Source organism: Perna viridis, chromosome 6 (genome assembly GCF_037379345.1).
Source record: "Perna viridis isolate PV_CMFRI_1.1 ecotype Kerala chromosome 6, ASM3737934v1, whole genome shotgun sequence".
NCBI classification, from domain to species: Eukaryota; Metazoa; Mollusca; class Bivalvia; order Mytilida; family Mytilidae; genus Perna; species Perna viridis.
In genome coordinates, this window is record NC_142450.1 from 26,190,941 (window position 1) to 26,205,690 (window position 14,750).

Consider the following 14,750-nt stretch of genomic DNA (forward strand, 5'->3'; position numbering starts at 1 on the left):
TACCTTGCAACACGATAAATTAATTTAAACGAATGAAATATTTAATTTTAAATGCCTTTAAAATAACACAAAAAGCACCTTTATTCGTTTCGTTGTATTTGGTTACAATCATACACATTTTTTCACATATACATTTAAGTATATGGTGAAACGTGCTACACCAAAGGTGACCTACTCAGTAAGCGGAAGTTTCCTATTGATCATATTTGTGTCTCATTTGAAGGTTTTTTTTTCAATAGTTTGTTGGCATTCCAATATGCCTCAACTAAGTGCCTCCAATATGCCTCCTTGAAGAGTTATTCCTTATATTTTAAGAGTGCCTTTCGAGAACAGCGGTTCTATTTCACAAAAATATATATTGATAATGTTATTGTTTATCAGTAACCCTTAGTTTTCTGAAAGGACCTGACTGATATACTGTAAAATGCACCTTTTTGTTGATTAGTCTGCTCTCGCACAATTGAAAATTCGCGATTTTTTTCCTTTGTTTGTTTTATAATGTCATTTGAAAAGATTTTCCCGGCAGTCTGATATTCGCGTTACGGGTCTTACCGGGAAAATAGCGGAAAAAATCGCATTGAAAATTTTACGGTGAGAAGCATCCTGAGCTGAAAATAAACAAGATAACATTCTTCTTCCTCAACCTAATTTCAGACATACTTTGACAACATTGGTCATCACATTACAGTATTTATGACAAATGAGATGGATTTTATTTCCTACCTTTTAACTTTTCTTTCGGAACATACCTTAACAAATTTGTTTTTCACTAAACCAGTTGTTTAGTTTAAGATTTAATTGACTACTGCTTTATAACATTTTTGTGTACAATACAAAATAATAAAGAATTCTTATGGTTATCATGGAGTGGGAGGTTTGGCTAACAATACAACATATGTTAGGCTTCTTCTCCATTTTGATACTAATACTCATCTTAGTACAAGACTAAATTAGAATTTATACTTCAGCATAAAGACAGTCAAAATCACTCGAATGTGTTTAACTAGTACAGACTTTGTCTTATCTTGTAGTTAAACACATTCGTGTGATTTTGACTTTATGCTGAAGTATACAACATATTAATATTTCATAAAGTAACATGGTAAACATTCTATATTATTTCAAATGATATAGCAATTCGAATGATGCAGTTTATTTTGGTTGGTCTTAAAACAGAAACAAACAAACACACAAAATAGAAAGAAAAAAATGTGTTTTACAGGCACCCAAAAGTCATCACGAAGTAAATGACTGGGTTTGCATCGCGAACCCTTCAACCCTAAAGACTATATCTAAGAGCAATCAAATGAATCAGGATTCTACCGAAAATCAAAAAGTAATCAAGGGAACCAAGATTCTAGCAATAATATAGATTGTAATCAAGGGACAAAGACCAGACATGAAAAACACACACAACAAAGAACATAAATTAATCAAAATAATACATAAAAAGTAACAAAAGCAAATGAGCAACTCGTACACCACTAGCAACTGGGAGCATGGACCAGGTGCACCGGTAGGGTATGAGTCCTTTGCTTTTCTAGTAACACCAGCCGAGTTGGTCATAAGAAATCAAGTCTGGGGTAGTCGAAAGAGGAAAGGAAAACTATGACACGTTGAAATAATCCGTTTTCATAGCGCAGATTGATATACCGTAACAATCCACGAGTTCAAGTTCATGATGGCAACCATAAAATTTCTGTAGTGATGACTTCAATCTTGAAGCAACATATACTTGTTCCAGAAGCCTATTTGTTAGAATTTTAGCGCGATACAAAATGTCTGCGTAGTTACGACACGCTCTGTGGTATGAACACCCCATACACAGGTACTGAAGGGATATTGAAGAAATGAACGCAATCTAGGGGCAAAAACCAGACACGCACAACATAGAGAATAAATTAATCAAAATAATACGTATAAATAACAAAAGAAAATGAGCAACTCGGAATCGCTAAAAACTAGAAGTATGGACCATGTGTTCCAGTACGGTAGGGGTCTATTGCTTTTCTAGAAATACCCGCCGAATTATTCTTACATATTTCAAGTCCGAGGTAAACTAGAGAGAAAAAGCAAACTATGAGACGTTAACCAAATTGGTTCCCATTGTGCAGATTGGAATACCGTAACTATCCTTAATGGCGACAATGAAACTTTTGGAGTGATGACTTCAATCTTGTAGCAATATAATCCTGTTCTAGAAGCCTTATTGTAAGAAGTTAAACATGGTTTGAAAAGTCTGCGTCCTTGTGGCAAGCTCAAGCGTAACGTGTGAGTTGTGATACGAAAAATCCATCAGCAGATGCTGAAGGGATGTTGCCCAATATGAAAGGAAAGTTGGCAATACGGAATGAAAAGTCATATGTTTGTCGTATACTTTGATCAATACTTTTCCATTTTCGTCGATCTCTTAGTTCAAGATATGAGACTGGCTTCACAGTATTCTTTATCTTAAGATCTCTGGGGTAGATGCGATGTATAAAATCCTCGAAACTAGGATTTTTTAACGATAATATGTCAACTACATAGCGGAAACTGGGATCAAAGGATTTGGTTAAATGATGTTCTTTCTTTTGGATCAGCCCCGCGCAGGTCTGGGTGGCAAAAGAATAGGCCCATAGCTACGCTAAGCTTGTCGTAAAAGGCGACTAAATAGTGCTCAAAACTCTGGCCGAGGTCTAGGGCGCTCTGCCCTCAGAAAAACTGGGTTGTGTGCTGCCCCAGGTGGTGCAATGGGGTACCCCTGACGTGTTACATGCTGGGGTTGTCTGGCTATAAAACCGAAAACCTGACTGCAAACCACTGTGGTGTACCGTGTTGTGAAAGATGCTACGTTTCTCGCAAGTTACAGAACACTGCTGTAGTATTCGATAGGAGTAGGAATCTTTCCTCTCCACCACAGGAGGCTTAATTGCCCAACCCTGCCTTTCCCTCCCTTTTTTTAGAAGCAATCAAAATTTGTTGATCCTATTATCCTTGTTTCCCATCCCTTTTTTCATTTTATCATCATCATTTTATGTTCATGTTATCACCCGTTTCATGTTCATCGCCTGAGTAAAGCTTCACGGGCGGTAAACGCCAATAATCAATCAATCTTTTTAATCAAATCAGCTATAAACTTAGCCTCCTACGAATAAAGGAAAAGGTCATCGAGGAGGGGAGCACAAATTGTAACCATAGGAATGCCGAACTCGTTCAACACAGTGGACAATGAAGTTGTCAACAACAAAAAAATCCAAAAATTTGAAAGCATTTTCTTCCGTATATTTGGAAGATTATTTAGAATTATCATTTATATCTTTATTTTTTTTTTACAAAGTATGGTGAATAATACCAATTATTTTTCTGAAATAACAGAGATGGTTTAGTCGAAATCTGAATTGAGTATGGGGAATAAAAGTATAAAGGGCTGACAAATCATAGGTTTTGATGCTAATGTAGTCTAAAAATAACCTTGAATTGATATTTTTCAGAAGATCGTTTGAGTTTTTTCATGGTCTACATTGAATTAATCCACTACGGGAGTGACGTGTCGTGGTAAGACCGGAGATCCTCTTTGACAGCTGTGAATATAAAATTTTAAAATTTTGAAAGGGATTGGTGGTACATTTTGCGGATAGATCTATCTGTGAAGAGTTGTTTGTGTGGATTGTTGTGGAGTTCTGGAAGCCAAGCACATAGACGGTAGATCACAATCATTGTCGTCAGTGGAGAGGCAAAAAGAGGATAGCACAAATTTGTAGTTTTCTATTTTCTCTTCTTCTGAGAGTGTGGTAGCAGTATGTGTCTTATTACTATTATTATTTTCTACCTACGATAATGAACACACAATCCGTACGAATTTTGAAGTTTTTACTCATATTAATGGAGCGTGGTTTTAGAAAGGATCTTACGGAGAGATTCGTTCTAAAGATGTTTTAATATTCCTTACCGTATTTGAATGGAGAGTTTTGGAGAAAAAAAAAAAAACAATCAAGTGGTTTAGCATTGAAATCTCTAATCTCGAGGTCCTGTAATACCCTTTTATAATTGAACATTTTGGATACAATAAATGAAGCATAGGTAATCGGTATTGATTTTTCTATGACGTTTTAATGATAGAAAGTTTACGCCAAATTAATTGCATATATACCTTTGTTGACATACGATAATGGAAGAAATGAACGTTTTTCTTCAAGTTGACCTAAACAACTAGTTTAAAGAGTCTATGGAAACCAATATCCAAACCTTTGGCCACTAGCCTGTAAGGTAGGCTTAGAAACTTGATTGTCGTGTATTGGCGATGGACATTGACCTTTTTCCGTCTAGAATTATTGTCGAATACTTTCCTTACATTTAAGTTGTTGTTATATTTTTATATGGCCTTTTTCTTCCAGTTTTTACTGGAGTCTGAGTTCCTCATTCGCTTTTGTTACTTTGTATGTATGATTTTAGTTATTTTATGTTCTTTGTTGCGTATGTCTGTTTACCATGTCTGGTTTTTTTTGTCCCTGGATTACCGCTATAACCTTGGTTCCCTTGATTACTTTTAAACATTTTTATTGCAAAAAGTCTCAATTGATAAAGGACTTTGTACGCTAAGGCCCGTTTTTGGCCCCCTTATTTCAGAAAAAAATAATTTTCGACGAACATAACGATTAAAAGAAGAAAACGATGGCCAAATATCTCAATCGTAGGATCACCTAAGTCCATCTTTTAAGACGTCAAAACACCATAGAAACGGAAAATGAGGATAAAAAAAGCGATTTTCGTCACAAACTTCTTTTTTTTTAAAATGCCTCCGCCAACGTGACCCACAGAAAACAAATTACATTGGACACTTTTCGTAACGCAGAATCATTTTCAAAAGACATCATCGTGGGTCACATTGGCGGAGACCCTCAAAAATTGAAAAAAAACTGGAGCTGAAAAATGGACTTTGTTTACCATTATAATAATATCGGAACGTAATCGGTGACGGTATGGCACTTTTCCGAAGCGATGTCAACATATACGTCTGATTGGTAAGTGACTAAAATATTAACTGATTAATGATTTTCACCGCCAGAATTGATTAATATTTCATGAAATCCATATTCAGGTAGTTTTTAGCATGTTAACAATTTTAATAAAATGTAATAAAATGTAATAAAAATACATTGTTTAACACGCAATAACAATATATAGGCAACATGAAAGAAATGATAGTTAAAATAAAAATATATCATAAAGCTTTATTCATTTTAGAATATGCGAAAATATATCACAATAATGGTTTGTTGCTATGATAATTAATGGTTGCTGTGTAATCTTATGGGTAACCATGAAACACTTTGTTCCTAGGAATAGTTTTTTTTTACAGTACAAATTAGAGTTTATATTATTTTAGTAAGACTGATGTAATAAAAATACATTGTTTAACACGCAATAACAATATATAGGCAACATGAAAGAAATGATAGTTGGTTACCATGTGAATGAATGGTTGCTATGCAAAACAAATGGGTTTTCGGGGGGAAAAGTTAATTCTCTGTTTTAAATGTCATTTACAAAATCCATTTAATCACTCCACATTAAGGTAGTTGCCATATATTCTCATAGCAAGACGTAATCCATTGATATTGGCCAATATCTGAAATTAAGAAGGATTTTTCTCCAAGTGTCATGGTATACATTCAAATCCGTTACTAGGCAACCAACGATTTTCATAAACAAGAAACAATTGTCATTTTGGAGGGCTGCTATACCTTGCCTTTTAATATGGAATATATGAAGTTATTTGAAGAGGGACAAAAACGGCCCTTATTGTACCTTGTCCTTTTATGGTGGATACTAGAGCGTTGTGATCTTCATCACAACTCTGATGACTTATGAGGATAGGCCAGTGAATGATAACTTGTTTGTGCCTACTTACTTTTCCTGGTGTTTTCTGGCATTGCTTTGTCCCTGTATACCGCAAATAATAACCAATGCAGCATATAATACTTTAATTACAAATACATAATTCTGGCACAATACCTGATCCAAGCTCCTTTTCAAAATACTTACAAATGCTTACATCATTAGACAAATTACAAAGTTAAAAAGACCGTTTGTGTCGAAATATAATAATGTTAATAACGTTTTAATCAGATTGTAATTTGTAAAACAGAATTTAGAAGTGGATTAACTAAAACCGTTGAAATATTCCGAGTCGAAAATACTTTTACTCAGTTATATTTTTAATGACACACATAATTTAAGTTTTAGCCATTTTTTTGTCTTATGTACATTTTTTTTTCATTTTTGTTCCGGTTTGTCTTAGTTGTTTTAATTACTATTTATAAAAAAAACCACCGTTTTTTTCTGTGCCTTTGAAACATTTTTCTATGCCGAAAGTGTGATTGAATTTATAATGTGTTTATGCTCGGTGGCTATGTAACTTATTTAGTATTTTACTTTTAATTTTAATTTCTGTTTTGTTTCTTAGCATAAGTTGCAATAAATAACATTTTCAGAGTGTTCTGATCTTGTTTTTATTACAAAAGCTACCGTCTCTACAAGTTCAATTGGTCAACAAACACCCTAACTTGCATATTGTTTTAATGAATGAATGTGTGCATCACTACTTCTGCAAAATTGCAATGACTACCTTTTTATGTCTAAAATCATCTCCAAGAAGAGACAAGTTTAACATTGTTTGTAAATGTATGGTAAAAAAAACTTATTTATCAAATTGGGGAGGGAGGTGTCACTAGTTGTAATACAAAAAAGATATATCATTCAAATTCACAAAAGTACAATTCACAAATAACACATTTTTTAAATTTCATGTCCTTCTTTCCTCTGATGGTCTTTCATGTCATGTTCTTCCACTTGTTCCCCTGGAAAGCCACTATATGTCTGAAGGAAAGGACAATTACCATTACATCCCTCTCTGTGTTTTTGAATGGCGTACGCTTCGTCATTATCTTCCCATTGTGTTGTGTCACTTCTACAATTACAATGTTTGCAAACGACTTTGTCACCTTCCCCGTCGTAACTAAATCCAGCAGCCACAAGAGGTCCTGGCCAAACAAAGTTTTCACTGTCCCAAACCCTACGGCTTTTATTGTGTCCAAGCAGAAATGAATGCAATCTGTCAAAATAATGGCCAAGATGTCTTGCTTTTTGTTGAAGCAACCTTTCTTCCGGTAAAAGAGCATCGAAATTTGGAGCCCAAGTTACTGACGGACATTTGTTCATCGCCACTAATATTTCGTTTACGAGATCTATGTCGAATAAAACTCTTAGAGCTAAAACTTTTGCGTTTTCCAAAGGTTTAGACACATGCTTAAATTTAGATGGTTTTTGTTTTGTCATTTCTTTATACATCTTTTTTTCAGCATGTGTATCGGAAACTTTCTTTTCACGTAATACGTTTTCATCATATGGAAAGTTACTTAATGCTTCTAAGAGAGATATCTGAAATTGAAAGTAAGGATTACCACACAGTTTGTTTCCTTTGCTAACGTTGCTTCAAGTTCAAAATAAGATGAATTTTGCTGCTATGTTACTATTATAAACATAGTTATAGTAATGTGTAATCGGCTTTCTGGTTCGTTGAGTCTCTTTGGCAGTTTCGATAATTTTGTAAATTTGGTACAGTCACGTGATTAAAGTCTATTGGTCAACAATCCGCAAATAAATTTTCGTCTCCAAAACGAAATATTTTGTATTGCACTTCGATTGTTTTTAACATATTTTTGCTTTCAGCTTGTTCTTTTTACTGATTACACAATAATTTTATTTGCATCATTGTCGAAGTTTTATTCTCTGCAATGATGCTGTGCTGGAGAAACTGAATGACAGTGTCCTTAATAATCATTTATTGTGGGTATTATATGTCAAGTATTTTCATGGTTAAATTGAGAACCTTAATTGTTCCAGTTTGCTTTTTTTCATAATAAGTTCATTAAATGAGATTAACGAAAGGACGATTTATCTTTTTTTTAATGACATTAATGTTTCTAACAAAAAGCAATTTTTAAATATTTGTCATGGTGTTAAAGTTTAGGAATCCTGAATTTTCTAAAGCATCACAATTTGTTTATTGACATGATATTCGAAAGATTTTGTTCGCAAAGTTACGTGACATGTGTTACCGCATACATGCACAGACGGGTTCTGCATATAACAGTCAGTGGGCATCAACTGTTAGTTTGCATTTTCATTGGTATAATTATGGATGTATAAAACATTTTGACAGATCAACCCATATTTAATCTGAACACCAAAAAATGAACTTACAGCAGAGGACACTAACCCTTTCGGTACACCTGGTCCATGCTCCCATTTTTAGTAGGGTAGAGTTGCTTATTTACTTCTGTTGATTTGTACGTTATATTTGGTTCATTTGATGTTCTTTGTTGTGTGTTCTATGTCTGGTCGTTGTCCCTGGATTGCATTCTTTTGATTTCCGTTAGAATCTTGGTTCCCTTGATTATTTGATATATTCGTTGCAATTTTAATACCATTTACATTATTTGTAATCCGATTTACCGAGTTGAATAATTTTGTTTTTGTTTTCATTTTAGTAGTACACAAATTTAGATATTGTTACGAATAAGATTTGAAATACTAATTGTTATCAAGCATAATAAAACAGACGGCAAAATAAAGAATATATAGAATATACCTTTAATATCTAAGAAAGTAAAATATCGATAGTATGTTTTAAATAAAGACTTTCGAAAAAAAGAGACCAACTTTTCTGGTTTAAATTTATAAATATATACCCGTACAAATTAATGTACAAGCATATATGAAAAAAAAAAAACAGTAGTTACTTTTCAGTTAAGATTGTCGATATTATTATTGTTGCAAACAGTACTCAGTTAGAATCCAAAATACTTATAAATATGTAACACATTTTGAATGTTCCACACCTTGTATCATGAATTCTTCAAAAACATGTAAGCCTGGTGGGAATCTTATGTTGCCTTTTCACTAAATAGATATGAATATCTCTGTCTATTGGTTTGAAATGTAATACAGTTCAGAACAAAAAATCAACATGATGTTTACTTAAATAAGCAACAATATTAATCTTTACAAGAACGACAAAAAATCTTCCATCGAAACATTCTCAAAGTTAAAAAATCAAGCTTAAGTAAGTATGATTATATTAAAAAGGAATGCCTTTTTGATTTGGCGATACTGAATATTGGTGATATTCTTACTTTATTTTCTATGTTCACTATCCATTCGTTGAGTGAATTTACATGTATACATTTTTGGGTGCTAAATTCTGAAATAAAAAAAAATACTTGTATTTTATTTAAATACGCGTGTCGAAAATTCAAATCTACAACATCTAAAACATAGGAGTGATAATGACGGATAAACTAAATTAAAGAAAATAATTAGATCAATAAGTAAATGAGCAAGCCGGGTATTACACAATAGACAGTGTAACATTGTTTCTCGTCCTCTTCTGACAGGAGTCCTTATTATGTAACAATTTCAAAATTAGGTTTTAAACAGATAAGAAAGGTGTGCATGAAGCGGAGAAATGTATCATTATGGAAGAGTTATCAAGGGAACCAAGGTTATAGGGGTAATCAAAAGAATGTAATCCAGGGACAAAGACCAGACATGGAAAACAGACATACACAACAAAGAACATAAAGTAACTAAAACAATACAAACAAAGTAACTAAAACAATACATACAAAGTAACAAAAGCAACTCGGACTCCACGAAAACAGGGAGCATGGACCAGGAGCACCGATAGGGTGAGCGTCCTCTACTTTTCTAGAAGCAATTGCCTAGTTGCTCATAAAAGGTGCACCGGTAGGGTATGAGTCCTCTGCTTTTCTAGTAACACCAGCCGAGTTGCTGCTCATAAAAAGTCAAGTCCGTGGTAGACGAAAGAGGAAAGGAAAACTATGACACGTTGAACAAATCATTTTCATGGGGCAGATGGATACAACCGTTAGTTGAAAAATACGTCCACCACACTGGACAAATATGTTTCGGAATTATTTCTTACAAAGTATGAGGAATCTCTACCAAGAACTATATATTTGTATCTGGGTGTACCATCTTTTTTGGCAAAACAACGATGTACAATGTTTTAAATCGGGATTTTAACTGAGTATGAGGAATAGATGTATACAGTGTTGAAAAATCATAGGTTTTAATGCTATTATATTCAGATAATAATCTTGAACTGATTGTCTCCAAAAGATCTTTCGAATTTTTCATGATCCACATTGAATTGATACCACTACGGGAGTAACAAGTGTTGTGGTAGGACTGCAGACCTTCTTTGACCGTTGTGAGTATAGAAGTTAAAAGTTTTGAAAGAGGTTTGGTGGAACATTTTGCAGATCTAGCTATGTAACGTTGCTTGTATGGATTCTTGTGGAGTTCAGCAATCAAGCACATAGATAGTAAATCAAAATCATCGTCCTTGGTAGACAGACCAAAACAGGATAGCACAGATTTATGGTTTTCCACAATTTCTTCTTTGGAGAATGTGGTAGCAGTATAGGTCTAATCACTGCTATTATTTTCTACGTCTACCACGTTAATATACATTGGATGTAAAATGTTTTCAGACAAAAACAATGTATTTTGGACTTTGTCTGCTGGTATGAAAACATATTCGTCATGTATAGTTGACAATGTTTTTGCTACATCGGGGTCTTTGAAAACTGATGTAGCAATGGCATTCATTGATGTACTTGTGGATATATCAATGATTAAACATAGTGTTTGTCGGGTGATAAGCTTTTTCACGATAGCAGATCGATGCAATCAGCATGAAATAGTAAAAATAAGGTTAAGGCTTTGTCTCACTTTGTTTCAATAGCTGATCATGCCCATGACCATTATTATATGAAAGATTATTACTGAATAAGAATAAAAATTCATTCTTCTGAAAGAGTAATCAAGGGAACCAAGGTTATAGCGGTAATCAAAAGAATGTAATCCAGGAACAAAGACCAGACATGGAAAACAGACATACATAACAAAGAACATAAAGTAACTAAAATCATACATACAAAGTAACAAAAGTAAATGAGCAACTCGGACTCCACTAAAAACTGGGAGCATGGACCAGGTGCACCGGTAGGGTAAGCGTCCTCTGCTTTTCTAGAAACACCCGCCGAGTTGCTCATAAAAAGTCAAGTCCGGGGTAGACAAACGAGGAAAGGAAAACTATGACCCGTTGAATAAATCAGTTTTCATGGTGCTGATGAATACACCATAACGATCCACGAGTTCATGATGACGACCATAAAACTTCTGTAGTGATGACTTCAATCTTGTAGCAACATAACCCTGTTCCAGAAGCCTATTTGTTAGAGTTCTTGTGCAATACAAAAAGTCTGCGTAGTTTCGGCAAGCTCTGGCATAACGTATGAGTTGTGATATGAACACTCCATACGCAGGAGCCGAAGGGATGTTGCCACAGATGAAAGGATTCTGAATGAAAAGTCATCACGTTTGTCGTAAAGTCAACACAAAAAATGAAACATCTATCTTCTTGTTATATATAAAGATACAGTAAATGAATGCAAATGTGACGTATGAAGATGTACATGTAGCAATACCGAATACAGAAGCAAAGGGAAATTATTTGATAAAACACAACAACAAATCGGATACATCAAAGGAAAAAAGGCAGATGGCATCATAAGCTTTATAGATGAGTCATGCTTATTTTTTATCCTTTGATCTGTGGTAAAAAAAATTATAAAATATAATTGGAGGATAATCTTTTAACATTCAAAGTCACAGTATCGTAATTTATTTTAAAGGATAAAAAAGAGACAGAAACAACTCGCAAGCAGAGAAAACAATTGCTAAGATAAACGTGGTAACAAGATTTCCGACTTTGATCGGTTGACATAATGCAATGTAGCATGACACACGAATTTCACATGATTTTACTCGAACTGAGTAAATAAACTTTGTGACAGAGTTCATGTGATATTCGGGCGAGATGAGCATTCATGAGAAATTCATGTGAATTGTTACATGCAATTCATGTTAAGTGATTTTCACAAGAAAATTACATTCATTTCAGCTCGATTAAAATGAATTTCACGTGAAAAATCTTTGCTTGTGTGTATTACTTTATTTAAAAATTTTACCTTCTGAACACTACTGGAAGTCAAATAGACAATTATACGAACATGAACATCGTAATGATAGATTAGTGTTAAAAACTGGGTCGAAATGAGCAAAAATTTACCACCAACCTTATTAAGGCCTATCCGGTATATCGATTTTTTAACATGTACAATTGATTTGCTATTAGTGTACTGCTAATATAAGAAGCAGGAGACAAACAAGTATTTTAAAGAAATATGTTGCCTGAAAGATTAAATATACAAACCAATAGAACTTTGAATGAGGCCAATCTGATTGATGTTTCTGTCAACCTATTTGATAAGTAAAAAACAAAGCTTGAAAAAAACATTTTGCACAATCATCAATCATTAATTAAGTATTTTCTCTCAAGATAGGTTTAACTTAGACTGCATTGAAAAATAAAATGTGTAATATCCAATAATTGTGATGTTCTGTGTATGACATGCAATGTAATGGAATGAAGGCATTTACTTTGTCCTGTCATTAAGTTCAATTGATACGTAGTTGTTTTTCATTTGAGCAAGGCTAAAATCATTCGTTTTGGTTTTTATATGAAAAAAAAAATATAATATTGTTTCATAAATGTTTATGTCCTAGCAATTTCACAATGTATGCAGTATTATGTGCAATGACTGTGTATCAGAGCTATACATATAGATTTATGAATTAATTATGATTAAAGAATATTTTGTCCCAGGTTATAATTATTATTAGTTTTATCGATCTAATTTGTTTTGAATAAGATACGAGCAATAATAATTGCTAAATAATTCAAAGACTTAAAACAAAGACGAGACATTCAATTTTTGTACTTTACCATGACATCCTGGGTTAAAATATCCACCAGATCTCTCAAGTAATCTTGTATCTGTTTTTCCGACCACATATTTGAATAATCTAAAACATAAAGACAATTATGTGTCGGGAACAAAATAAAACGCAATACAAAAAAACTATAAGAAATCAACTGGATCATCATTGTCTTAAACACATTGTAAAATATTAATAGTGATGAAATTATGTCAAAAAACGCATCACTGATAAAAACTGTAATAACAGTTATTTTGGAAAGCATAACTCCCAAAAAGTAATACCTCGGTAAATATGTCCAATGAAATATATACATAAAAATGAAAATTAGAATCAACAAGTCCCCTACAATATGCTCATGTTTTTTTTGTTTTTTGTTTTTTTTTTGTTTGTGTCGAATGTCATAACAAATGTCTGTAAAATACTGCTTTTCGTGTAAATTTATTTTTGTGTATCACTACTGTCTAATATTTTCATTGCATTAATTTAACAAATATATAAATAAGTCAATAATCAAACTAAATTGTTGAATGATAATACGTTTACTTTATACTTTTGAGCCCCGTGCAGGTCCGGGTGTTAAAAGAATAGGCCTGCAGCAGCGCTAAGCTTGTCGTATAAGGCGACTAAATAGTGCTCAGAAACCTCGCCGGGGGCTAGACGCTCTGCCCACAGAGCAACTGGGATGTGTGCCCCAGGTGGTGGAATGGGGTACCCCTGGCGTGTTACATGCTGGGGTTGTCAGGCTATAATACGGAAAACCTGACCGCAAACCATAGTGGTGCACCGTGTTGGGAAAGATGCCATGTTCCTCGCACGTTAAAGAACCCTGCTGTGGTATTCGATAGGAGTAGGAACCTTTGCGCTCCGCTACAGGAGGCTAAATTGCCCGACCTTACCCATCCCCCCTTTTTCCAGTGGCAATCAAAATTTGTCGACCCTATTGTCCTTGTGTCCCATCCTTTTTTTTCATTTCATGTTCATTTTATCATCCATTTCATGTTCATCGTCTGAATATAGCTGAAATATTGCTGCTCGGACGTTAAACCCCAACAAACATTATACTTTTGAATAAGAATTTATACATACGTCGGTAAGAAACGTATTCAACAATACTAGGAAATAAAATGAAGATCTTGAACTTTGTGTGATAGACACATGTTGAATGTTGATCTTGAACTATAAAACTAAAACTAGTTACAAACACTGTAATAAAAAACTACAAAATAGGAAGAACTTAATGTTATTTGTTAATTCCGTGTGGGTGTAAATCACGGAGTTCTTTGTCCAAAATCCCTTCTGCTTCACTCTCTGTAGATCGCTCCAGACCTTGTTTTGTTTCACGATGAAGATTTTCATTTTGTTGAAATCATCAAGGCAGTGGTTTGGAAGTGTTGACTCACTGGGAGTAAAGGCTTTTTTGTTAGGTCGCTCCTGTGTCCGATCAAGCGCTTGCCAAAAGGCTGTTTAGATTTATCAACATATTGAAGGCCACAGATGGGACAGTGGAGCAAATACATTACATTAGCAATCTTGCAGTGCATGTTACAAAATATTTTGTAGCGTTTCCCTGTGACTGTGCTGGTGAATGATGACGAGTGGTGCATTTGGTTGCAACATGTGCACCTTTTGTCACCACAGGAGCGACTCTCGCCCTCACAAGCAGGTGTTTCTAAATATCTTTAGTTTTATATTTCAGTATTCAAGATCAAAACACAACATGTATCCATAACACAATGTTCAATATCTTTGTTAACTGTCAATAAAATTTTATTCGTCACAGGTATTTACCTGTTTAGGTAATGAGTTGTGTTCACAGACCATTTACTTTCATA

General features: G+C 34.0%; 1 protein-coding gene across 9 annotated transcripts in view; it reads right to left on the reverse strand.

Moving 5' to 3' along the window:
* Positions 1-5,198: 5,198 nt before the first annotated feature.
* LOC148614269 (uncharacterized) overlaps positions 5,199-14,750 on the reverse strand; it is a 52,639-nt gene continuing 43,087 nt past the window's right edge. For all 9 annotated transcript variants that reach the window (XM_088588281.1, XM_088588284.1, XM_088588283.1 and 6 more), the window contains 4 exons: positions 12,923-13,002; positions 12,350-12,395; positions 9,180-9,247; positions 5,199-7,422 (listed from right to left, as the gene is read on the reverse strand). In XM_088588281.1, the coding sequence (XP_088444407.1) occupies positions 6,781-7,422; positions 9,180-9,247; positions 12,350-12,395; positions 12,923-13,002 (836 nt within the window). In that variant the 3' untranslated portion in view covers positions 5,199-6,780. The remainder of the gene's footprint in view (positions 7,423-9,179; positions 9,248-12,349; positions 12,396-12,922; positions 13,003-14,750) is intronic.